Consider the following 26,774-nt stretch of genomic DNA (forward strand, 5'->3'; position numbering starts at 1 on the left):
TTGAAATTCCAATGGCCACCTCAGATTTCTTCGCCCCAGATTTCTTTTCTCTCCTTCCCTTGCCATGCGGGTCTTGGAGCTTAAAAGAAAAGAGACAGCTTTATTACTTTGCAGGGCAAAGGGGACTCCCAGCACGCTGGTGCCTTCAAACCTGTGAACCTGCCTTGGAGATGGGGGGATGATTATCTATCTGGCCATAGCTCAAGCAATAAGCAATCAACAGAATCATTTTCTCATCATAAGACTCAGAGCAGCTTCATGATGCCTCCAGGTGACCAATTCTATAGAAGCTGGTGGTTGTCACTTTTTCCGATCTCTTTTATCTCATCAGTGCCCAAGGCGTGGTCTTCGTGGTATTTAGCCTATTTTGTAAGGTTACAGTTCTGTGACCTTCTCCCTGGAGAAAAACTCAGAAACCAAGTACAATTATTACTTTCATTTATTGGAATAAAACAGAAACAGTAAAATTAATAGCTTTATATTTTAACAGTGGGCCTGGAGCTGTGAGTAGCTACCGGTCAGTCAGGTCAGGATGACCGTTTTAAGGGCAAGCATAAGAATAAGCTATCTGTTAGCCTAAGTGTGGCCCCTTTATCAATCCTCCTTCAGTAGGTTCAGTGGGAAGACAGAAGTTGCTGCAGGGGTCCAGGATGGTGTCAGTGATGCTAAGGGCCATCCGAAAGGGATAGGGGCCTGGGGCTTCCAAGAGGAGGAAGGTCAAAAGAAGAGCAGAAATTTAGTAATCAGATGTCTGCCCATCCAGATAAAAAGTTATCTTTCTTTCTGGCCCAGGTCCCCTATCTAAATTGTTTTTGATGATTAAGGGAGGGGTAACACTTTTCTTGAGCCTGCTGGGCCTTGATTGCCTTCGGCTCAAAATAGTTAGCTTGCCATGGTGACACATTCCAGTGAGATTCCTTCTGAACCGGCCACAGACGTGATGCCCCTTCATTCTGTTTGTTTGTTTGCTTATTATTTTTTATTTTTTTATTCCCCTTCATTTTTAATATTTCACTCTGTATTTTCCAAGTACAAGAATGTCCTTTTTTATAACCGTAGTACAACTATTTTAAAAGTCAGGCAATTAGCATTGATATAATACCCTTATCTAATCTACCATCCTTTTTCATATTTTGCCAGTTGTCCCAATAGTCTTGGAGAGCAAGTAAAATAAAATAAAAATCTAGTCCAAGGTCCATTCCAAGATAACGTGTTGCAGTGGGTTGGCCTTCCTCTTTGTGTCTTTTAATCTTCAGCAGTTTCTCAATCTGTGCTTGCCTTTTGTGACCCTAGAATTTTTTTTTTTTAAGTTAACAGGTAAGTTTTAGAGACTATTTTATAGGATGTTCCTCAGTTTGGATTCTCTTGGTGTTTCCTTGGGCTTAGGTTGTGGTTCTTATGCCTTGGGTAGGAATAACACAAAAATGATGCTGTGTCCTTCTCAGACAGGGGTTTGTCCCATTACTAGTGATACTGACTTTGATCACTCGGTTAAGTTGGTGTTTACCAGGTTTCTCCACTATAAAGTGACTAGTTTTCACTTTAATTTGTAAGTATCTGGTGGGGAGATAGCTTGAGACTGTGTAGATGTATTATTCCTCGTCAAACTTTCACCTATTAGTTTTGACATCCCTGAGTGAGTCTTGCTTGAATCTACACATATGATTGTCAAATAGTGATTTCCTAACTTCTTCCTTCCGTCTACAATTACCGGGCCGTGTAATGTATTAATGAACAGAAACCTCAGTTAAGTAGAGTTGGGAGACCAGAAGGGGGCGCACGCTCACGTTCTGTGACCACGGCAAAGCCACCGCCAGTGAGAAGCTTTGTTGAGGACAGCTGCCCTAGATTTCTTTTCTCTCCTTCCCTTGCCATGCGGGGACTTGCACGTGGCCCGCCATAGTTGCAGACCTCAAATTCCAGGTCTTTGCTGATCCTGAGTAAGTCTGTCTTTGCTGGAGAAATGCCAATTTGCTTCGGGTCAATGGTAATGTTTTACTATAAGAAAAAGCATTTCTTTCTCCTTCATTATTTACTGATTTATATCAGTGTGGCTCGTGGATTCCTGTTGTATTCCATGTGTCGAAATTCGCTACTATCATTATTATTATTTTCATTCTCAAATTGGCCTATTTTTAGCCAGCAGCAGATCCTTCAAGCTAGCTTCCTTGTTTCTTTGGATGTGTCCCCATTTTTAAAGTACTTCGTTACTTTCTGGGATAATAAGATGTTCCAGGTTTATCTTATACCTTCCATACCCCAGCTGTGGAATCAGCCATTTTTCCAAAAAGCCCTGGTTCTTTTTAGTGGAAAATGGTGTTTAGGAACCCCAGATCTGGGCACTACCTGTGGTCATTGTTACTGGAGTGTCATTGCCTCTAGGACATAAACATATCCCATTACACATAATTCTAGCTGTCATCTTCTATTTAGCTATCTATTTAAAATCACAAGTTCACATCGATACCTCCAGTTCCAGTCCAACACGGTAAGGTTCATTGTTCACTACAGCTGTGCCCCTTTCCATAGTTGTAACTTTTTTTTTTCTGATAATGAGAAAATTGGCTCCCATTATCCTTAATATATTTACTTACTTAATTCCATAGTACACAGAAAGTGATTTCAGAATTACTAAGCCACAGCACTGTGTAAACAAACCTATCGATTAGAATGCAGTATTTGTTTACAATTCTTTTTGTCTTTATTCTGAGGACATGTAGTTGAAATATAGTTTTTCTCCCTTCCATGTGTTTATGAATAACACTTTAACAGTTCAGTCCATTTGTTTCTCTTTGCATTCCACTTGGAATTTCCCCCATCCTTGTTGATTTTAATATTTTTTGGACTGTGTCACATACGAAGGCAAAGCTATGCCAAAAAGTATATATACTCAGGGGAGTCACTCCCTCTCACTCCCTTCCTACCCTGTTCCTATTCACTCCCCTTGTGTAGCCATCTCACCAGTTTTTGGTATCATTTCCTCGTGTTTCTTTTTGCAAAACCAAGCAGATACATGTGTATTTTCTTATTTCTTCTTTTCTACGTAAAAGGTACAAATATTATAAATAGTCTTTTGTCTTTACTTCTGTTTTTTAACTTAAAAATATGTCCTAGAAACCACACTGTGTCTGTTCATGTAAATATTCCTCGTTTTATTTCAGCTGCATCGTGCTCCATTGTATGGATGTACCGTTCTTTAAGTTTCCATTTCTTATGTTTAAGTATTTCAGCAGTTTCCAGCATTCTGCAATTTCAAACAGCGTTGCAGTCAATAACCTTGCGCATTTTATTTTTGCATTGTTGGAGATATAGCTTCAGGGTAACTTCCTAGAGAAGGGATTTTTGAATTTTTTTTTGGTAAGAGGTGAACACTTATGTGGTTTTTTGTTTTTCTGTGGAGGGGGATTAGGTATTTATATGGAGGTACTGGGGATTGAGCCCAGGACCTTGTGCATGCTAAGCATGTGCTCTACCACTGAGCTATACTCTGAGTTTTGTTTGATATTACCGAATTCCCCTCCATAAGGGCTGTACCAGTTTGCATCCCCACCAAGTATTATGGAAGTTCCTGTTTCCCACAGCCCTGCCAACAAAATGATTGTCAAGCTTCTTAATTTTTGCCAATCTGATAGGTGAAATGACTATTTCAGAGTCATTTCAACTTGTATTTCTCTTATGAGTCAAGTTGAACATTTTTCCACATGGTGAAGGGCCATTTTTATACCTTTTTTGAGGGAGTTGTTGCTGTTCACATTTCGTGCCCATTTTTCTATGGGGTTTTCGGTCTTATTTCTTTCCGTTTTTTTGAATTGTTTTATATGTTGGATAGATTAACCATGATATATATGGCAAATATTTTTTCGATTTTTTTATCTTTGGCTTTATGGTGACTTTTTTGCCATACAAAATTTTATTATTTTTACGTAGTCAAATATATCAATCTTTTTTTGCCTCTGGGGTTTTGTTTTTTGTTTTTTTTTTTTTGAGGGGGGAGAGGTAATTAGGTTTATTTATTTATTTTAATGGAGATACTAGAGATTGAACCCAGGACCTTGTCCACGCTAAGCAAATGCTCTATACCTGAGCTATACTGCCCCCCCCATTGCCTCTGAGTTTTGAATCATGTTTAGAAAACTTCCCTACAGCTTAGTCAAAGAGGTATTCACCTATAAGTTCTTTTTTTTCCCACCCCTAAATGCTTAGTACTCTTAGCATTTCAGTTTTTACACTTTGATCTCTGAACCATCTGGAGTTTATTCTTGTTTTGTTTTGTTTTTTTTGAAGGGGAGATGGAGGTAATTAGGTTTATTTATTTGTTTTAATGGAGGTACTGGGGATCGAACCCAGGACCTGGTACATGCTAGGCATGTGCTCTGCCACTCAGCTGTACCCTCTCCCCTTGGAGTTTATTCTTGTGTGGTGAAAGTTAAAGATCCAGTTTCATCTCTTTCCAAACAGTTATCTCTTGTAGCTATCTATCTGTTTGCGTCTATTAGTTACAAAATCTATTTGGACCCAGTGATTTCCATATATACTTGGGTAGATTTCTGGACTTTCTATCCCATTCAGCTGGTCATCTGTCTATTCACGCAGCAGTACCATGTTGTTTTAATAATAGAGACTTTATAGTATATCTTAATATTTGGCAGGGCTGGACCTCCCTCATAGCCTATCTTTTTCAGGTTTTCCGGGCTATTCTTACATGTTTATATATCCATATGAATTTTAGTATGCATTTAGGATCTAGAAAAAATGTTTTGTTATTTTTGTTGGAATTGTGTTAAATTTGTAAATTTCCTTGGGGAGAACTGACACATATATTATATTGAGTCATTCTTTCCAAAAACAAAGGATGACTCTCCATTGGCCCAAATCTACTTTTGCGTCTTTCAGGGGTATTTGAATGTTTTCCTCATACAGATTTTGGACCTTTCTTGTTGAACTTATTGCTAAGTTTTTACCTTCTTGATTGCTGTTGTAAGTAGGTTTTCTCTCCATGATATCATCTCCCTGGTTATTGTTTATGTTTGTGAAGGCAGCTGCTTTCTGTACGTTAATTTTATATCCTGCTACCTTACTCTACCAATATTACACAGTACACTTATTCTACCATATACTATCATATCATCTGCACGTGGATTCTTTTCTAATTCGTATGCCTCTGATTGATTTCTCTTGTCTAATTACTCAGAGTGAGTTAACCCAACAGTTTATCCAAATTTGGACCCAGATGAATGAGGCTCAGCCTTTATATTTGGCTAGACTGAGTTTAAATTTGAAGAGGCAGATTTGGAGGTCCTCTACTGATAGTATATGACCCTAAACGTATACCAGAATTCATATAGAAGAACGAACACCTAGGAATAACTAGGAAAACCTAAAAAAGGAAAGCTGGGCACCGTGGAGAATGGGGAGTCAAGATGCTGCCACCTACCATCCAGATTTGGTACTGCACCCTTCTTGAGCAAAGCAAATCGGAACCTATTGGTATTGAGCAGCTTTGGAATCTGAGAATTAAGTCTAAAAGAGTGTGTGTTTGTTTGTTTGTCTGTTTTGGGTTTTTGTGTGTGTGTTTTTCCTTCTAGAGTTCTTCTGGGCTTCACATCCCGGAGATAGAGCTCGAAGGGGTACGGTGAACTGAAACGTCTTTAGCTTAGCCCGAATTCTCATCCCGGGGTTTGAGAAAATGCAGATCGATGGGAGGATCAAAGAATGAGAGGGGAAAGAAAACAAGTTCCTTGTTGTGTTAGGCTTTTTACATACAACAATTTTAAAATTCCTTGTGAAATGGATACCCTAAAAGTCATTTTACAGATTAGAAAACAGCGGCCTAAGGAAATGTTAAAGGACGATTTTTTCTTTTAAAGAGTAAAATTGCGACTCTAATACAAATATAAAATGAACACGTTGGAGATTTTATTTAACTCATTAATTAGTGAAGGCAGTAGTAAAAATCTGGCTCAAAGGAGAACCCAAAGTCCGGAAACACATGTAGGCAATCAGGAAACCTAAGATGAATTTGCTAACAGGAACAAAACCAGTCACTATCCACAAGGGAATCATGTTTCATTGTACAAAATTTATTTGCCTCTCCATGGGAAAGAAATCATTTTTATTGCTATCAGTTTTCTACAGCCGAGAGAGTTGTCAAGTAGCTCAAAAGCTAAGGAAAGGTGCAGACCTTTTTGAACCAGATGACTCCTGGAAGGGCCCTCTAGACAGTCTAGAGTGAAATTAAGTAATGCCATCAAGATTTCACAGCTGCTAAGTAGAAGATCTGGAATTCAAACCCAAATCTACATGTCTCTGCAAGTCCGGGCTCTTTCTTCTGTGCCAGGAAGCTTTGGAACAGTGAAGACTCAGGTAAAGTTCCTTGGTGTTGAGAACAAGCCCCCACCTCCAGGCAACAGAACCCACAGCAAATCTCCAAGGTTTCCAAAACCTCCCTCAGTTGTTTGTCATCTTGAGGGCGACCCCTCCTCTGTACCATTGTTCCCTCGGAAGTCTGAAGGGAGTCGGTCAGAGCCTGGTCCAGGCGCTGGGAAATGGTGGAAGAGCCTGCAGGCTCCCACCACAGCCCGTGCCTTGGAACTGCTGCAGGGACTCCTGTGGCCCCGGCTCCGGTCAGGTCGTTGGTTTGGAAGTTACAGGACAGGACGTTGGTACAGCCAGATGATGCCTTCATCATGCAGCCGCTTCCAGAGCGTCCTCTCCAACTTGAAGTCATGGTTGATGTAAAAGACCGTTCGTTTCCATGACTTATCATAGTAGTGATCAGAGAAGCGTTCGTGTCCCTCGGTGATGAAGCCGTAGGCGCTCACCTGTGGGAAGGTTGGGGGAGAAATGAGGCCTGCAGCTGTGTCTCCCAGGCTCCTCTCCGTGGGTGCACTTTGTGTGTGTTGGAGGTGTGGCCCCTTTATCCTGGTTCCATCCCTAGGGCGCTGGATGCACACTTGCACGTCTGCATGTATCCACACTCACTCCACGACCCCCAGCCCAGAGGGGTGTGCCCCCAGCCCAGCCATCTTCTGGTGCTGAACAGGCCCAGGAGCACCCCGGAGCTGTTTCTCCAGGTTGTGCCCATACACACGCAGAGAGAGGGAGGGGCCTCACCTGGTCACAGAGCTGAAGGGCGGTAAGCAGCAGGAGGGCCCCCGTGGTGGGCCGGTATATTCTCCAGTGGACGCTGTTCAGAGTCTTAGACCTCAGGAATCTGAAACACCCCAGCCCCCAGCCGTCAGGGCCTTGCAAGGATGAGAGGGACCTGGTCCCTTCCATGTGCTTTCTTTTTCTTTTTCTTTTTTTTCAGTTGTATAGTTGATTTACAATGTCGTGTTAATTTCTGGTGTACAAAATAGTGATTCAATTTTACATATACATATATATTCCATTTCATACTCTTTTTTGATGTAGATTATTGCAGGATATTGAATATAGTTCCTTATGCTATACAGTAGGACCTTGTTGATTATCTGTTTTATATATGGTAGTTAGTATCTGCAAATCCTGAACTCCCAGTTTATCCTCCCAACCCAGGTGCTTTCTCATCTCACCTGTTCTTCATGTATCGAAGCAAATCTGGGTGCAGTAACAGGTATCGGTCCAGCTGCAAGGCTTCCCGGAAGGCCTCCTGGGGCCTGCGCCTGTGGCAGGAATGGGTCATTCAGGCTCAGCTCTCTTACCTCACCTGATGTGGGCCAAGTAAGGGTCAGGGGCACACCTGGGACCCCATCTCCACATGATAGCTAAGACTTTCCCGCCCTGTCCAGCCCTTCACAGCTGCTCACTACCCAGCTCAGCCTGGGGTAAAGGTGGAGGGTGGGTACCTGAACCAGAAAAGGTTCTTTTTCACCAGGGTCTGATTCAGAAGCAGTGCTTCCAGCCACTCGTAGTCCCGGGTGCCTTCCAGGAAGTGCAGGTAGCGGACATCCTGAGGACCAAGGACAGCGTGTGGTCCAGGAGTCCTGCCTTCAGTGGGGTGGCCTGGCTCTGACTCCAGACCTCCTGCCTGCTCTTCTCAGCCCTGGCCTGGCTGCCCTCCTTGCTCTTGCCCCTCACACGATCAGGGCCTGTACTGACCACAGACTCCAGACACAGGATGCTCGTCTCCCTGTCTCACCTGCATCCTCCCTCATCCAGAGTCTCTGTGTGGCCAGGCCCTTTCCTCTTTGCTCACCTTCCCCAGAGGTGCGTGCCGGAAACCCCGACTGCCCAATATAATAAGTGACTGGGTCAGGGAGAAGGCAGTAAAGCCGTAGAAGGACGTCCGAGTCCCCACATCCTGTTCGTAGCCCTTAATGATAGCTCCACTCAGTCTGTACAGAAAGACAAAATCAGACAGGCCACGTGAGTGTAGGAGGGAGATGCGTGGAGGTGGGCAGGGAAAGGAAGGAGAAATGGGGAGGCGGCACATATTTACAGAAATTCCCTAGAGAGCCCAGGAACGGCACCTGCCGGAGACCGACACACAACACCCCATCAGATCTCTCGGAAGAGCCCAGCTTGGCAGGAGAGAGGCTGGAGGGGAGCTGGGGACAGATGGCTCACCGGAACACGTAGTCATGGCTGTCTATCTCTTGGCCCATGTGAGAGTTGTTCAGGATGCCCCCGTTGCCGACCACAGCACAGCGGATGCACTGGGAGCTCCCAGCAGGGAGACTGGCCAGGAGCAGCTGCTGCTGGGGCACTGGCGGGAAGCGTGTCACGACCTTCTGCACCACTGCAACAAAAGGGGCTCCATTCAAAGCCCTGGAAGGGGCAACGGTCTGGCCCATCATTTCTCCCAGGGCTGGTGGCCCCCAGGGAAGAGGCAGATCAGATACAAAAAGCAGCGGCCCTTAGCCCACAGCCAGGACCCTGGGGCGAGGACTCACGGGAGAAATTGAGCTCCATGAAGCCGAAGGGTGGAGGGAAGTGCTCCAGGCGGTCCCACTCGCTCTGGTTGAAGTGTCTGGAGTCCAGGAAGAGGGTGAGGTTGGGCAGGAAGAGATTCTGGAGCCAGGGTGACTTGGAGGCTTTGACCTTCACCGAGTCAGGGCAAGTCTGCGTGCAGGAGGACGAGTCAGGCAAGGAGAGGCCCAGGAAGGCCAGGACCAGGGGCGGGGCAGGGTTGGGGGGGGGGTCGGGGGCAGAAAGCAGGCCTCAAAGTGGGGAAGGCACTGCCTCCGCTACCTCTTGCACCCTACTCCCGGGCCTCCTGGCCCCGCCCTGGCCAGCGTCCAGGCCCACTGTGGCCAGGAGGGCTCCCAGAGACGGGTGGTTCTCGGCCCTCAAGGCAAATGCACCTGCCCACGTGTGAGAGGGGTGGCCTGGCCTGCGGATGGGCTGCGTGTTCCCGTGTGCTGTGCGTGGTTACAGTTACGTGTGTAAACAGCCCTATTCTGAAGGCTTCCCTCCTGTGCCTGTGGCCCTGGCTGTTTTTCTTTGGGTAGAAGAGAGGATGCATCATGCAATTATCTATGCAGGGAGGACAGGGTATGAGGGCTGGGCACTGGGTTGGGGTCTCCTTGTCCCTTGGTCCCTATCCATCTGGGCCCTGTTCCCCTGCTGGAGGATGGGGTTCCCATGCAAGTCACACTCTCCCACCCCAATGGATGACCCACCGGGCCTCCTTTGGGCTCAGGGCAGCCCTTCTGGCTCACAACCCCGCCTGCTGCCCAGGGCCATGATTCTGGGGCCTGCCTTCCCCGCCTCACCCCTCTGCCGTTACAGGAAGGAGAGGGGGTGTGAGAGCAGTGTCAGGGGGAGCACGAGTGAGTAAGGCAGAGCTTAGGGTCAGAGCCCGGGAGGGAAGGGAGAGGGTCGGGGTGGGTTTCTGCCAGGAGGGGCCGCAAAGGTGGGAGAAGAAATACTCACCGTCTTGAGGCCCCCCACCTCCAGGCTGTATTCTTCCTCAAAATCCCACCGCGGGTCAGACTTGAAGTTGGCGGCCCGCAGTTTCTGGCCTCTCTGGGTGGTGGGCCCCTGGAGAGGGGCCGAGGACTGGGTGGCCTGGGCTCTCTTCTCGGGTGGGGCAGCCACTGTGGTGGCTCCTTTGGCTCCCCTCCCTGCTGGCCTGGCTCTTGCGGGGGTCCTCATTCTGGCCTGACTCCCCAGAAGGGGCGTCCTTGATGACACTGCCGCTCCGCCCTGAGACTTCGCGGGCACCGGCCTCGCCTTCTGGTCCCCTGGTCCTCTGCTCGTCCTTGTGTCCTGCTTGTTCAGCGATGGCGCCTCCATCCTGCCAGAGGCCAGCCCCCCGCCTTGGCTTCCCGGGGGCAGTGTGTCCTGCATGGCGTCCTTTCTCTCCTGCATCTCTGGGGCTGCCGTCCTGGCTGTCTTGTGTGCTCTGTGCGGCTCCTCCGCACTGGCCTTGCTGGCCTCTGCTCTGCCCTCGCCAGCCGTGCGGGTTGTGGCCTCGGGGGCTGTGTCCAACGTGCTGGCCTCTTGCGTGGGCTCTGCGTGGGCAGTCATCCTCCCTCCTGTGGTGGGTGCGGGGGATGTAGCCTTTTGCAGCAACTCTGGTGACCTTTCTTTAATGTCCTTTGGAATCTGACTCCTAGGGACAGAGATGACTTTGATGAAGGCTGAAGGTTGCAGGGACTTGAGAAGCAGAACTAGTATCTACTCTTGTGTCTCAAGTGGACTTCAAACCCGTCTCCAGAAGAGAGGAGGGAAGGGGGCGTCACCGTCCACTACCCAAAACTAAGCCGCATGGTTGGCAGTGGGTCTGGAAACTCACCTCTGACCAATAAAGAACCCTTGGTGGCAGAAAGGAGTTTGGGGAGCCGGAAATGGATGCCGGGGGCAGAGCTGAGCTGCCCATCCCCTCCGGGCTGCACCCCAGCTCTCCAGGCTTGCTCCTTTGTGGCTCCCGGCTTCCACTATATTCTGGATCGTGAGTCTAAGAATTAATTTGTGGAATCTAGTCCGTCCCCTAGTATCTGTGTGATTCAGTGGACTTTTTAAAACAAAAATAAAGTGTAGCTAACAAAGATAACTTTGTCCACAAGGAAATGGGAAAGACGCATGTCTGTTAAGACTGTAGCAGCCAATCTTGATTTGGAAAAAATCTACCTTAAAGATTCACTTCAACCCCTATCACGAGTCCAGCCCTACTTGCTTGTGGGCATTGTTAGGACAAACACATGCTCGGCAGGTGTTTGTCCAGAGCCCACCACGTTTGCCATGTCTCACATTAGATGCTGGAGATGACGGACAAAAGGCTGTTTCCTAGCCACAGGCGAGAGGAAGTCTGGTGGAGACAGACAGTGTGTCATTACGACAGAAGACACATATCGCCCCAGGGAACGTGCAAGCCCATCGGGAGCACAAAGGACAGGGCTCTGTCTGGACACCGTGGAAGCAAGGAAGGCTTCCTGGAGGAGCTCCCCTCCCAAGGGGACTAGCAGCAGAGAGGAGGATGTTTCAGTCCCAGAAGCATTGAAATCTCATAGGGTGGGAGCTGTGGAGTAATTACAAAATGGTGGGGATGGGGGCTGTGAGGCAGGAGATGCTCTCACACAGGTAGGGCCAGATTATTATGGGCAGTGTATGCTGGACTGAGGAGTTTAGTCTTTATCATCTGTCGACTGGTCCAGGAGGAGCTATGGAAGGATTTTGCGTGGGAGATGGGGTGGGGGTTGTCGAAGGAAGGAGTGGGGCACATAAGCTGATTTCCATCCTAGAGTGCTTATTCTAGCCGCGGGAGGAGGTAGATTTAGGGTGGCTGGTCTGACTTCTGGCTTCAGGGAATGGATTTACTTTATTTTCTTTTCATTTTCTACTTGGATGTAGGGCTGTCAGAAAGTATCATTTAACTTACGCCAGTTAGTACCAGGTGCTGTACAGAGAAAAACCTGGGTCCTCAGCTCTACGTGGTTCTCTAACTGGACTTCGTGGTGGGGTCTCCATGCAGCACAAGTTTTGGGGGGAACCCCTGGTAGCTTTGGAAAAAAGAATCTTCTTGTCTAGTGACCTGGCTATTACCCAGCTGGATTTCCAGGTGTCCTTTACCTGGCATCCTAGGCCTTCCTGACTCAACTTGGTCACTCTTGTCTCAAGCTCCCTTTGTCTGTTCCCACCACTCTTTTTTCTAAGCCAAACATCACGACTCACTGAGGCTACATGAAGATGGGGGAAAACTACCGTGAGAGTGTAGCCAGGTAGCCCTGAGTGAGAATCTTAGTATTTCTGTTTATTAGCTGGTATGACTGGGAGAAATCTTAACCTACGGACCCTCGGTTTTCTTATCTGTAAAGTGGGCTGCTGCTTTTTGCTTCTGAGGTAAGTCTGACCATGTGTGTACAGCATCTGGCACAAGATGAATTCCCTCCCTTCTCTGAGAAGCCATTCTTGCTTTATCATTTGCGGGTTGGAGATCTGCTTGGCTTCGTCTCCACCTCTGGTTGCAGCTTTGACTTCTACCAGGCATGCAACCCAGCAGTCATTCATTTATCCTTGTATGGAGCAAATACTTACTGAGCACCTCCCATGAGACTGTTCTGGCTCCTGGGGCTTCAATGATGAGCTTCTCCAGACATATCCCTCCCCGCATGGAGCCCAAGAGATAAAGGGGATGACAGATCATCACACAAATAAATGTCAAGTGGTAACGAGGAGACATGCTGGGAAATGGGTGAGTGTGAAGAGGACAAAGAGGGCAGCCTGACCCAAGCTCTACTTCCCTCGACAACGCCAGTGCAAAAACTCTACAAGTCATCGAATTAGTCACGTTGCAGGGGTGGGGGTCCTTTTTGTTCAAAGGCAATGTCATCTCTTTTTTAAATTACAAACTCTGAAGAGGCAGAAAAATCATCCTATGCAGCCCTTACTACTGAACCTACCGCAGTGCCTCATCACGTCAGTACCTTCAAAAGGCTTTCTGAGCCCAAAGGAAAATGGATTTAAACCAGATCGGAGTAGAAGTTGAAATATGTACATACAGAAGAACATCTCATTCAACAAACGTTTACTACATGTCCACTCTGTGCAGTGCCCAAAGTTTCCTGAGTAGGTCCCAGGAGCACAAATTTGAATAAGGCACAGACCTTGGACCCATGGAACACATGGTTATAGTTACTGAAGGTGGGAGACAAAGGGAATCTTTCATTACCGGAGAAATACAGGGCTGGCCCAAGGCAACACATGCAGAAGGAAGTTACTCTGTGAACCCTTCCTCCCTCCTGCGCGGTGGCCAACTCTCTTAGTCGATGCCATACTTCCTGACTTCCTTGGCCACAAGGATATACACTTGTTCAGGTCCTCCAGGAGGGGCTGTCTCTGTTCTGACCTTGACCCTGAGTGAGGACCTAAACTCCCTGAAGCTTGTTAGAAATGGGCCAGCAGGGATGTCCTTGCCCTGGACCTCCCAAGGGGTCCTTCCTCCTTGGAACACACACATATTTAATTAACCTTAAGTAGCCAACACTTTGTTATATGGCTCAAAGAAGTAACTTGAATGAGAGATATTTCCGATTAGAGAGACGAGAAAGGCCACATACAGGGCTGGACTGTGGTATGGACCAGCCTAGAAAGGCTAATAGCCTGCAAGCCCTTATTCTTTCTCCATTTTTTATTTTTAACTTAAAAAAAATTAAGGAGAAGAGGTTGCCAAGACGGCGGAGTAGAAGGACGCGTAGCTCTCCCTCTCCCACAAATACATCAAACCTCCGTCTAGATGGGGAACGGCTCCCACAGAATACCTCCTGAACTTCGGCACAACGTCTCTTATGATCGGAAATGCAAGGAAAATCCTCACAAAACCGGATAAACAGCAAGTTTCTACTGGGTGGCACAGGGAACTATATTCAGTATCTTGCAGGACCCTATTCTGAAAAAGAATATGCAAAGGAACTTATGTATATACATGTATGGCTGAAATATTATGCTGTACACCAGAAATTGACACAACGTTATAAACTGACTGTACTTCAATTGAAAAAAAAATTTTTAAAGGAAATTTATTATAAGGATGGAAAGTGTCTCAAGGAACCCAGGAGCAAAGCGTGGTTGAGCCTTTAGAAGGGTCTGGAACCAGGAGTCTCGTTCCGAGACCTTGTCTCTGTTCTGCCTCTGCTCCCTCTGAGTCTGCCCTTCAGCCCGCATGGCCGTGAAGGACGCCCCACCCAACACCTCTGTGGGGCCTGTTGACTCTCTTTGCTCCTGTTTTTCATTTTTACTGGAGGGATTCTGGCCCACTGGGGTCCCTTCTCCATCCCTGCCCTGGGGTCTGGGTCACACGCTACCTGACATCCTGTGCATGGGAGTGGGACACACTCAAGAGAAAGAGGGGGTTCTTGGCTCACAAGCTGGGCAGACACCCCCAAAATATTCATTCTGAAAAAACATTGCTCCGTGCAGCGTGGAAAGCCCGAGTTAGTCCAGAACGTGTTGCCTGAGTGATGTGTGCTGCCTCGACTGAGTCGAATAGTTTGAGTGCTGGGAGCATGGGGCTGAGGCCCACTCTCCTCCTCTTCAATCTGACGGTTGAGTGTCAGCTCCAGGCTTGCCATTTGGCAGAATGGAAGTCTAGGTGTCAGCTCTGCTCAGCAAGCAGCTCTGGCTGCTCTGCTGTGACCCTTGGTGGATTCCTTTCTCCCCCGACTTCCCAGCCCCAAACCTCAATAGGCTGGTGCAAGTTTTCCTTCCAAACTGCCAGCACCTCCCCATGACTGTGACTGAGGAAACACTGAGGCAGGGCTGGTCTTGTATGTCACACCTCTCAGACAGAGCACGGTGCCTAGTGGTCACATTGGCCCTCAAGTGACACAGCAGTAGCCCTCCTCTCCACCGTCCCGCCTGGAGGCAAGAGTGGTACAGAGATTCCACGCGGGACAATTCTGTCTGCAAATGCTACAGGTTACTGATGACACGTTTAAATTTTACAGGCAGTCACAGCCACGACCCAGGTAGTGACAAAATTATGTAATTAACTTTCATTTCAACTCCCTATGATAGAGTACACCTGTGATCTCTAGCAATACGGATGCGCATACTGGCATTTCCTCCTGCTCTAGCAATGTATGGAATTTACTGAATGCTCGAATTGCTTCCGCCCAAGTGCTGAGTGCCCTGCATTTGTCTTGTCCAGACCCTATGTGATCCTAAACTTCACACTGTGGGCCAGGCTGGAGTGGCTGGAGTGGCTGGACTGGGATGGTGGTGGGGGAGGAACCTTTTTTCTATTAAGGGCCTCTAGTTCGGATGGGTAGGCAAACCACTCTTGGATCACACCCAAGCAAAAAAGACACTTGAGATGATAATTCTGATCTATTTGGGAGGTAAATATAGAAAATGTTGCATTAAAAAAAAATAAACATATCATTAGCTCTAATCAGTACATAAAACAACTGCAAAATATTTATCTGGCATCCTCCGCCCTCGAAATTCTTAAGTACACATCACCAAGGGGAACCTGGAAGTGAAGACATGGCAAAAGGTTCAAAGTTCATTTGTGCCTAAATCCATAAAATACCGGTTGGCCGGAGAACAGTAGTCTTTTTCCAAGAATTCAGTACCAGAGATAACACAGGGGAACACAAGCTGACCAGCATGTGGAAGCAGTTTGGCAACCACATCCCGAATGATAAGCCACTAATAAAGCCATAAGGAGTAAAAGATTATTTTATGGAGAACACAAAAAGAGCTCGGAAGACGCTATCTACAATCACCATCGTCAGCTTTACTGCTGGCTTCCGAGTTTTATCTTTATTCTACCTTTATCTTTATGGTGCGTGCTCTCCTCTCCTGGTTACGCATTTGGCTCTCCCCAGCTTTCATCCTGCTTCTCCTTGAAAGGGGAGCAAACTCTTGTCTCCCCAGCTGTGTCTTTCTTCACTCCCTGCCCAGGAGCCTCCGCGCTGGGGGTCCGGGCTCTAGCACGCCCCCTCCGCAGCCCAGCCTGGAGTGGAGTTTCTAAAGCTCCCTGGGTGTCCACGTAGCTTTTCAGGGTCTTATCTGAAATGGAAACCAGCTGTTCTGCTTTTCTTTCCGAATTTTGAAGTTTATTTTCCCTCTGGGATCCTGAACGTTCATGCTTTCAAATGAACAATGCCCACTTGAGAACTTTACTTTGAAAGTGTATTTGTGTCTACAAGTTGCTTCCATGACCCCAAAAGCTATACTTTTGCCCTCATTGTTTGTAGGCTAGGAGGAAAAAAAACCCCTGCAGTAATCTGTATTCAGTCGTTATGGTGAGTGTTCCTTTTTCAAATCAAGGCTGGTTCTTTTGTTGGTTTAGGTTTCCGCCAGTTAAATCCTGACTGGGAAAATATACAATGGAAACGAGAGCAGGAGAACAATTTAGTCATGGCCCAAGGTGCTGCCATGGCTGGATCCAATTTCTAAAGGTTTTCCTGCGCAGGGGAGTCCTATCTGAGATGCTCTTCCCTAGCTGAGCTCACCGTCGGCCAGAACGATGGAAATCTGGTTTAAGAGCTGGGCAGTCTCCCTCCCCAGGACGCACACAGATGTACACAGACCCACAGCCCTGAGTTAAGGAGATGCAAGAAGACCTTGAATAGGGGCGCTGGTGGCGGGTGGCGGGATCAAGGTAACCAGGGAAGAAAATGTTTCAAACAAAACAACGGCAGGTGTAGGTCAGGAATCACAGATACGGAATGACCTGTACAATGTAGTGGCTAGAAACTCTGCCCCATGAACCAGAGCTGTTTAAAGCAAAGTCAATAAAAAATATATACAAAAAATAAAATTAAAAAAAATAAAGTAGAGTCAGTTTTTATCACCTGATTCTGGTACCTAGATTATCGCCTTTGGGGATAATCGCACTTGACAGTAAAATCTGTTTCAGGGATTATGCCCATTCAAGTGACTTTTTTTTGTTTGTTTTGTGGGGTTTTTTTTTTGGAGGGGGAGGTAATTAGGTTTTTAAAATGTATTTATGTACTTATCTATCTATTTTATTATTCTGATGGAGGTACTGGGGATTGAACCCAGGACCTCATTCATGCTAAGCACATGCTCTACCACTAAGCGATACCCTCCCCCCTCAGGTGACATTTTTATCCTGGCATTTGGGAGATACTGACCTTGTGGGGGAAATAATATTCCTCTCCGCCTCTGCCCCCCTCCCCACAGTCTTTTACAGGGAAAGGGAAGGAAGGAGAAGAGTAAAGGAGTTAGAGTGATGGGGGCGGGGAGGGTACAGCTCAGTGGTAGAGCGCACGCTTGGCATGCACAAGGTCCTGGGTTCAATCCCCAGTACCTCCATTAAAAAAAAAAAATACATGAAAAAGGAATAGAGTGAGTGGGGCTGGAAGAGCTCCCTGAGAAGCTCCGCAGAGCGCCATGGCCTTGGCAGCATTCAGTAACTGCAGGATCAGGGTTTTACTGTTTATACTTCCTGGCGACACAGGGCTCTGTTAAAGCAAGTCTCCCACAAGGGGACGTGCGGGGCAGTCATCTTGTGTGTCGCAGTCATCACCAGCTCATGTGTTCACCTCTTGGCCGTCCCTGTGTGTTCATGTGTTGAATTTAAGTCTGAGAGAACACTAACTTCTTGGTACTTGGCACATGAGCAATGGTGCACATCCGGGTTAATGCTCAACTCATAAACCTGTTGTAAGGATTTTACAAGCCTGTATGTAAAAGGCATTTCAAAAAAATACTGTTATGCTATACAAATAGAGGCAAGTCGAATTGGGTCAGGTGTTAACACCATGCAACACACAGCGATAGTTTGAGTTTGCCGTTGGCTCCTCTTTGGGTTCGCATGTCCCAGGACGAAAATCTAAAGAGGTGACAGGCTTCAAGGCTGTGGGTAAATAATATTTCATTGACAGCACTTAATCACTTAATAGAGAAATCAAGGGGGAGGGTGTAGCTCAGTGGTAGAGCGCCCACTTAGCATGCACGAGGTCCTGGGTTCAATCCCTAGTACCTCCATTAAAATAAATGAATAAACCTAATTAACACCCCCCCCACCAATTTTTTTTTTTAAATAGAGAAATCAAGAACTAGCGGGTATGCATGTTACTTAGAAATACGGTGGTAGGTACCAAAAATGAGAGCAGAGAGAATTGAAGTCGTTTCCTTGGGAGTCAGTATCCCAGAGCAAGAAGACATGCAGACTGCTCTATTTTGATGTAAGCCCCCCGTAATACAATTTCACTGAAAAATTTGCATGTTACTCAGTAAAAATAAAAAATTAAAGGGAAAACTCTGAAAGCTAAACGAGACCCCTTGTTGAGAATTCTATGAGAATTCGAAAACACAACGCAGTATTTATACCACAAATATTTATTGAGTGCTGATTATATGCCAGGCGTCTGGAGCTATCTGTTAGGGATTAGGGATGAAAAAAATACAGCCACTGATCTTAAGAAGCTCACGATCTAACAGGGGAACAGACTTGAATATAAGTAGATGCAAGAGTGTTATTAGTCATTTGTGTGGGAGGCAGTGGGGATGCAACCTGGGGGCACAGCTCTGCTTAAGGGGGACTCTTCAAAGTGGAATGATGTCTAAGCTGGCTCCTTTGCTCCTGACTCTTTCTTCAGAACTGAGCTTTTCTGGATTCTTTCTCCTTCTATAAGAGCATTGTGTGTGAATTACTGAGAAAGCAGGAAATCAAATTAGGCATAAAAAGGTGTCAACCTGTGATCACTCTCCCTCCGAGAATCCACCGATGACCGCTAGGGCACGAGCACCCCCGTCCTTTTCTGCGCCTGCTCCACGTACAGGTGCAGCCGTGTGACATTGTGGGATGTTCTCTACCTGTCTTCCTCCCTGTACTTTCTCCCTTCCCCATGGGCGCCTGCCTCCCACCCACCACCAACAGTTCACGGTCAACTCCTCGTTCGTTGTCCCCGCGGACACATGTGACAAGCAAGAGCTGGAAAATAAAAAGGACCCTGCAAGGCCTACTGGCTTTCCCCACCCCCACCCGGTACCTAAGCCCTCAAATGGGGAGAAGACTTGGTGAAAGAGATAAAGTATCTTGGAGAAGGACTTCTCTATTTCCTGCACCACCATCCCCTCCCTAGAAAGATTTTCGCTGGGTGGGGGAATGAAAGGACGTGGAGAAGGGAGAGGCCTGTGGGTCCCAAGCTCAGAGGACCCCTACTTCCTGGTAGTGTCCCCAGGGCCTAACAAGACCCCTGAAAGGAAGTGGCTTCCTGTAGAAACTGGGAAGAGAGACAAGGTCATAGCAAATTCTCACGCCTGAGCCAGGTGGTGTGAAGGAGCCAGGAGCAGGGACAGTGGGTATCTGGCAGCAGTTTGAAGGCTCAGAAGCAGCTGCCCCCTCCTGTGCCTTGGCACCACATCAGCTCTCCTGGGGATGGGGCAGGGGAGTAAGAATGGCTGAGGTTAAGTTTTCCTGGTTCTGGATGGGAGTCCAGGGTCAGAGATCAGGAGGTTACAGAAAACAAAGTCATATTTCTCACACCAAAACGAAATACAATAAAAAACAGAATCCATAGGTCTGATGTCACAGCTCACTCTTAATGATCATCTCTGAGTCCAAAACAAGGCATAGTGTCTTCCAAGACAAATTTATTTCAGACTAGGGAAGCCAAGCAGACACAGGCATGGTCTTAGATAATGTCTCTGCATCAGAAAGCAAATTGGAGACTGAGAACAGTTTTGGTCAGTGCACTTGGGATGGTCTTAAGATGCTATGAGATAAATCAATAAAAAATGTTAAAAAAAAAAAAAGCTATGAGAGGCAGTCCAGTAACCTTGGTTTGAAATCATAGAGTTGTCTTTAAATCCTTACCCCCACATCCCCCCACCATTCTATCTGTTGCCAAATCCAGCTCATTTTGACTTTCTCTCGGTCCTTTTCCCCTAATCACGCTGTCACCATAATGTCCTTGCCCAAGGCTTCAAGGACCCTGTCTTAAACCCAGGTCAACAAACACAGAGCTTCTGACACTGTGCCACAATGGATGTGGTAGAGGCCGTGTTGGGTGGAGTGATGCCAGCCTGGAGTCTTAGCTGGGAGCAGGGACTTTGGCGCTAGCCTGCCTGGGTTGGAGCAGAAGTGACCAGGATGGCCTTGCACAAGTTACCTAACCTCTCTTATCTGTAAAGGAGGGGCTGATGAGGATAGTTTCTTCCTTCAGGCTTGGTATGTGGTGAGTGCTCATAACTCTGAGACCAGAGCCTGGCACGCCACCAGTGCCATATGGGTGTCTGTTAATCATCCATCAGCCTCCCATTCCTGAATACATCCTGCCTTTTCCCATTTCTGCGCCATTGCTTGTACCGTGTCCTTAGTTTGCCGAGTTCCTGCCTGTGGAAATGTCACACAGCCTTCAGGGATTATGCAAATGCTACCATCTTCACCATGTTCTCCTTGCCCCCCTCCCCATCCCCCTGGTTGGAGTTACTCTTTTCAATTTGCTCCCGTAGCACCTGTCACCTTTGACTTTGTCAAGGTCATTTATCGCTACTAATAATATCACTTGCGTTCTGCTTTGTGTACGTCTCTCTCCTCCATCAGACTGTGTCTCTTGAGAGTCCACACATACAAGGTAGCGGAGAAACATGGGGTTCGGAGTTCAAGTCCCCTAAGTTCAAATATCCGCTGTGCGACTTCCTGCTTGGGGGAATCCCCGTTAGCCTTTTTGAGCTCCATACTCTCCATTTTTGTAAAAGAACAAAACTACTAATCTTGGACAACAATTGTGAAGAGCAGAAATAACCCACGGAAAGGCCCCTGGAGCACAGGTGGGCTAGGGTTTGGAAATCTTCTCCAACTCTGAAATGATCACGGTGCCTGGTGAAGGGTAAACACACCACCATGATCATGACCTTCATAACCGAAGGGGAACTCCAGGTAGGGTTGACACTTGACAACTCCCTTTCCTTTCTGATTTTACTCTTACCCTCTGCCCAGGAAGCCTGTGGGAAGAGGGGCCTTACTGGTCTCTAAGTTGCAAAAGTTTTGCCTCTCCTTCTGTCCCACCCTTCTCCTTCAAAATACCTCCTGGTTTTCCACTTCTTCCTGTTCCACAGTCTCTGTCTGTGGCCTGATGCTCTTTACCTTGTGTTTATGCTGAAGTCAGTGCTGGTCTGTCCGGATAATCCACTTGTGGAGTCTGCCCATCCCCTAGGTTGCCACTGCTGCTCAGGCCAAGCTGGTGACTTCCTCATCCTTCTGATCCATCCTGTTCACTCCTGATGGACCAGTCATTTTAAAATACCACTTTCCTAGGCCACTGCCTTGCCTAAAAGCCTTCTGCTGTCCCACCTTCCTAAATGCCCTTCCTCTGCTCCCCAGAGGAAGCCCTTCACTTCCCGGAGGCGGATTCTCTCCCCGAGCAGCCCAGAGGCTGCTGATTTAGGACTTACTTAGTCATCCTTTTGTCCCCACACACCTCTCCCTAAACACCAAGCCCAAGCTGCCTCCCAGACTCCATCTCCTCTTTGACGCTTTCAACAGACACAGAACCCTTCCCTCAGGGGCCTCTCCTGTCACGGCTCCCACCCTCTCTGTCACTTTTTGGAACACTGTTAAATAAACAGTTTATTGGGAAGTCTCAGTATGTGGCCCTTTTCCCATCCCTTAAAGTCTTGGACAGATTCAGTAACTTCACAGTTACTTTCAATGTTTGAAACTCAGTCTTGGGGGGAGGGTGTAGCTCAGGGGGAGAGTGCGTGCTTAGCATGCACGAGGTCCTGTTTCAATGCCCAGCAGCTCCATTAAAAAATTAAGTAAAGAAATAAACCAAATTAACTACCCCTCCCAAAAAGTTAGAAAAATAAATAAATAAAACTAATCCTCCCCCCCCTTAAAAAAAACAAAAAAAGTTTTTTTTAAACTAGAAAAACAAAAAACAAAACAACTCAGTCAAAAAAAAATTACAGGAAAGATTAAAAATCAAAACCAAACTAAACCCCCTGAAGTCCAATCTAATCTAGTTTAAAGCTCCAGGTGTCCCACCTGGGTCGCAGCCTTCTCCCCCGTCCCCAGACCCAGGTCAAGGCTGACCTAGCCCTGGGGGTGGGCCAGGAGAGGTGCGGGAGGCTGGGGAGCTGAGGGAGGGGGCGGTGAGAGTCCCCGTCAGGGCTCTTCCTTTTGAGGGCCCAGCTCTCCTGGTATTGCTACTTAAGTGACCGCCATCGGGGTGCGGGGGTGGGCGCAGTATCCCTGCTCACACTGAAGTTCCGCGGGCTTCTGTCTGCTGCTGGCGCCCTGGTGTCGTGGTGGCCTCCGCAAGGTCAGTAAATGCAGTTCCTCTGGGGCGACCTCTCCTTTGCACCAAGGATGCCCTAAGGAAAGTCCTCCCTAGGACCACATTCAGTGCCCCTAAACACTTTCTGAGTGCAGCTGTGGGGCTCTGATCCTTCCGCGACACCGCAGGAAGTGCTGGGCTGCCCTCCACAGCCTCCTGGGCTGCCAGTGCCCCGGGATGGGCACGCTGGTTCCCGCCTTCTTCCCAGGTACGTTACACTCGGGACAATTCCAGCCACCCTCCGCCTTCAGAAATCTCTAGATCAGTAACAGGCATCTCCCCTTAACGCTGGGGCATGTGGCATTGGCTGGGGAAGGAGACCAGGCACCTCTCGCGATGAGGGCTTCTCACAGCCCACCCCCACCCGCGAAATGTCTGTAATCCTGAACATCTCTCCTGCCCTCTTCTTCTTTAAGCTAGATTGAGTTGGGGTTTTGTCACTTACAATCAAGAGGTCCAACATACACAAACCCACATTTATTTACACCATATACAAAAGTAAATTTCAGGTCAATTAACCATTTAAGCTTAAAGAACCAGAGTATGAAACTATTCGTAGAAAATAAAGAAGGCAATTTATATAACTTGGGGATGGGACAGACTTTCCTAAAATTTGCACAAAGTCCAGTAGCTATAAAGGAAAAGATAGATGAATTTTTATCTACATAAAAATTCCCTGTGTATGACATAAGATACCATAGACAATGTAATAAAAACAAACGTCAGGCTGGAGAAAACATTCGAAGTACTGTAACAAGTGTGGTAGCAAAGGGTTAATATCCCTAATATACAGAAAGCTCCTGCACATAAGAAAAAGATAAATCATTTAATTTTCTAGAAAGTCTAGAGACACAAACAGGTCATTCATAGAAAAATACAAATGATTTATGAACTTAAGAGAATCCTCACATTCACCAGGGGCCTGAGAAATGCAAATTAGAAAGAGAAACACACTCTCACCTATCAGAAGATTAAACTTGAAAAGCATTAAGGACCCCCAGTGTTGCTACAGAGGGGGAGGGAGTTAACTCTTAACTCCTGTCAGTGCAGCCTTTTCTGAGGATGACCTGACGGTCTCTGTTGACATTTAACGTGAACGCATGCATTATCTTGGCAATTCTACTTCTAGAAATCTGCCGACAGGAATATTTACATAAGTGCACAAAGGTGTGTGAAAGAGGAGTGGCAATCCAAGTGCCCACTGACAGGGGCTGGTTGAATGAACTATATCCATTCTATAGAATGAAAAGGAAGAGAGTAGTAGGTCTGTATGTGCCAACATGGAAGGAGGTCCATGACATGGTGCTGATTTAAAAAGTCAACCTGTGGAACCATGTGTATAGTGTGACCCCTACTTATCTGTCTGTCTGTCCATCCATCTACCTATCTATTTATCTATCTATTCTAAGGGCTTGTCTAGCATTAGGTAAAGAGCACAGATTAAGGAACCAAAATGCCTGCATTTGACTCCTGGCCCCACAACTACCAGCAGGGAGAACTTGGGTCACTTAAGCTCTCTGTATCCCAATAGACTCGTACTCTTAAGCATTAGTGAGTCAGTACACACAGAGCATTTAGAAGAGTGCCTGGCTTTTAGTGAAAGCTATGGAAGTGTTAGCTCCTGGAATATAAGTATTGCACACCAAAGTGTTAAAGAGTGGTCACCCCTGGAGAGTGGGTAGGGGTGGGGGTGTAATGGAGAGACCATTACTTCTGGCTTTAGCTTTCTGTATTTTTTTCAGCTTAATAAGAGCATGTTTTACTTTCAAATTCTAAGAAGAGTGAAACAAAATCATTCAATTGACACAACATTGTAAACTGACTATACCTCTATTTAAAAAAAAAATATATATATATATATCCAAAATCATTCAAGATACATTGGAAAGAAAGGGGTCTCTCACCGCTGGAGATGTATTTTTAAGAAAAATGGTCTAGTAGGTCCTTTTGAAGAATGAACTCGGGCCCAGAACTTAAGCAGCCTCCCTGAGTGAGCAGCCCCCCATTTTATTGCCGAGCATCTCAGGGATGGTACGATTTAGAAATCAGTGGAATTCACAGGATACAGCGTTTGCTCTAGGACACCGAGAATGGTGTATAAAAACTAACCCCACAGCTGCTCTTGTTACTCATAGTCCCAGAGGGGAAAGTCCTCCTGTTTTCTGCCTATGTCTTCTGGACACCACGCCAATATTCTAACTCCTGCCTCCGATTCCTCTCTGTCCAAGCCCCATGGCGCCCTGATTTCCCTGTGACACCACCTCCGTGTCCCCCGAGTCACCCCTTGACCCTCCTTGCCAGGGACTCTTAACAACCATCCTGATGCCTGACATCCCTTGTAAACACAGCAGTGTCTCCGAGTGCCCCGGCCCTCCCCGGGCTGTAATTTTTCAGTTTCTTCTAATAAATGAGGGGGAACTTGGAAAGGGTCAGACTCTTACCTGTTAGGCTTTGTATTAGGTTCCTTGATAAAGAAGGACAGGGTGCAGAGGAGAAGGACAGTCACAGCCAAGAGCAAGAGCCATTGGCCAGCTTGGCCCAGATGGCTGAGTGTCCTCGGGCAGGCCCTCATGATGGTGGGTCCAGGCTTGCAAGAAATTTCTGCAAGTCCTGAGGCTTTGTTGTAGACAGGAAACAGTCTAACTTGCTCAGGTCTTCTGACCGGGAGGGACACACCCCTTGTCACTCTGGTAAACGCTGAGTCTCTCAGTGTCTGCCAGGAAAAGGAGCCGCCTTCACTGCTTTATGAAGGCTTATAGGCTGGCGTGGCTTGAAGGAAGAGAAACTCCTTCTGTTCAAACAAGTTCACCTTCTTTTTCTTTGTCTCTGGAGCTGATTTCTGAATGCAGGACTTAACAGGAAACATACACACATTACATGGAAACTTAATTTCATCAGGTTCCAAACCCTTGGGGACGGTCTCTGGACAAGTGCATGGGTGGAAGAGCCTTGCACGGTCTCCACGCTCAACATGAAAAACACAGGGAACCCAGGCAGGTTTGAGACCACCCACCGCTTGCAATCTTTTCCTAAAAGACCCTTGCGCAGCCCGAGGCTGGAGCTCCAGGAATGTCTCCTTTCCTGGGTATTTAGAGTAGCAGCTCTCAGTCTTGGGTGCTCGTTAGAATTGCCTGGGAAACTTAACACATCCTGATGCCCAGGCTGCACCTAAACCGATCAAGCCAGAATCTCTGAAGATTGCTATTTTTCCAGGTGCGGCTTTTTTTTTTTTTTTTTTAAGGTTCCTTGGGTGATTCTGTTGTGTGGCCAGCTGTGGTCCTCTACGCATCAGAGAACCAGCTGATGCGTAGCCATTCTGTTCAGCCTTCCCTGCCTCTCGCCTGAGGTCATGCCCTGTGGGATGCTTCACGTGCACAAGCGCTGCCCTCCGCCACTCTAGGAGCCGCACACCGTTATCAACCCCATTTTACCCTCGAGGAAATCACCCCAGGAGTGGGCAGCTTGCCCAAGACCACGGTGTGAGCCACCGGCTTGGGGACCAGATCCAACTGACCTGCAGACTGTATTCCTACCCACTGCCCAGCAGCACCTCTGAAAAGGCATTCACTCTGCCTTGATATGAAAAACAAAACAAAACATACTCCACTTGGGGGAAATACAGAACTCAGAGAAATGATATCAAGATCTGTTGTAGAAAACAGAAAAGTCAGAGAAGCAGCCCTTCCAAAAGTACTGTGGGTTTTTAATTTTTAAAATACTGCTTACAGGACGTGGAGCCATGCAGGTGTTTTCAGGCAGTTGAAGAGGGAAGGGTGCAGCCTGGAACAGCAGGGCGTTGAGGGACTTGGGACCAGGACATGCACCAATAAATGCTAAAATCCCCTTCCCCAGGGAGGACGGAAAGGTCAGAACATGATTCTGAGCAGCTGAGAGTGACACAGACTCCCTCCTTCTCCCATGAAGGGCTTCCTTCCTCCCATGCCACCACCCTTGGTAACTCATGGAGTGGGCTGGGAGCAAGGAGAGAAAACCCTTCAGTCCTGATTGAGCACACCTAACCAGTAAGTGCTCATACACCGACTCTATGAACATTTTCTGAAAAGATCCATGTCACTTCAAACTCTGCTTTCACTGACCTTTTGCCAGTTTGGGTTTGGCTGCATACTTGGCACCAGCAATGACCTCGCACCCTGGTAACTGTTTGCAGTGCTAAGCAAAGGACATGCACATTGGGAAGGGACTTCCTTACCCAGGCACTGGTTTGCCTAAACGGAGTGTCTGTTTCACCTTGCCCCGTTTGCAGAAGGCACTGGCTGTAACAGGGTTCGCTCTGATCTCTGAAGATCTAGTTGAACGCCTGGGTGCCAGCTGAGCTACTGTACGTAACCTGTTCCTCTCACCACCCTAGGGGTGGGAGTTCTTGAAGCCAACAGGTAGGGCTGGGGTAATTCAGAGTTCTAGCTTCCTGGTTCTCAAGTTGCAGCCGAAGGTGCTGTCGCATGTGTGTGTGTGTGTGTGTGTGTGTGTGTGTGTGTGTGTGTTTTTCTGCGCGCGCACGCATGTGTGTGTGTGTGCTTGGACAGAATGTGAAATCCAGAGTATAAGTTTTACTTTTATTTTATTTATTTGTTT

At 47.2% G+C, this 26,774-nt stretch overlaps 1 protein-coding gene and 1 long non-coding RNA gene across 5 annotated transcripts in view; one reads left to right on the top strand and one right to left on the bottom strand.

The window, feature by feature from the left end:
* Positions 1-26,774, top strand: part of LOC105065619 (uncharacterized) — a 112,213-nt gene that overhangs the window by 34,774 nt on the left and 50,665 nt on the right. The gene's annotated exons all lie outside the window — the stretch shown is intronic.
* ST6GALNAC1 (ST6 N-acetylgalactosaminide alpha-2,6-sialyltransferase 1) lies at positions 6,060-25,406 on the bottom strand. The gene is made up of 9 exons (XM_010950968.3): positions 24,623-25,406; positions 9,856-10,537; positions 8,874-9,042; positions 8,548-8,719; positions 8,177-8,315; positions 7,827-7,930; positions 7,554-7,643; positions 7,114-7,213; positions 6,060-6,821 (listed from the first exon to the last, which is right to left on the bottom strand). The coding sequence occupies exons 1-9, from the start codon at positions 24,751-24,753 to the stop codon at positions 6,645-6,647; spliced, it is 1,764 nt and encodes a 587-aa protein (XP_010949270.2). The 5' UTR covers positions 24,754-25,406; the 3' UTR covers positions 6,060-6,644.

The sequence above is a fragment of the Camelus bactrianus genome, chromosome 16 (genome assembly GCF_048773025.1).
Source record: "Camelus bactrianus isolate YW-2024 breed Bactrian camel chromosome 16, ASM4877302v1, whole genome shotgun sequence".
Classification (NCBI taxonomy): Eukaryota; Metazoa; Chordata; class Mammalia; order Artiodactyla; family Camelidae; genus Camelus; species Camelus bactrianus.

Bases quoted from the DNA above. Each gene is read 5' to 3' on its own strand.
- ST6GALNAC1 (XM_010950968.3), bottom strand. From the start codon at position 24,753: ATGAGGGCCTGCCCGAGGACACTCAGCCATCTGGGCCAAGCTGGCCAA. The intron at 7,214-7,553 runs GTGAGATGAGAA...GGGGTGTTTCAG, and splicing joins CTTCGATACATGAAGAACAG to ATTCCTGAGGTCTAAGACTC. The intron at 6,822-7,113 runs GTGAGGCCCCTC...ACCTTCCCACAG, and splicing joins CCCTTCAGCTCTGTGACCAG to GTGAGCGCCTACGGCTTCAT.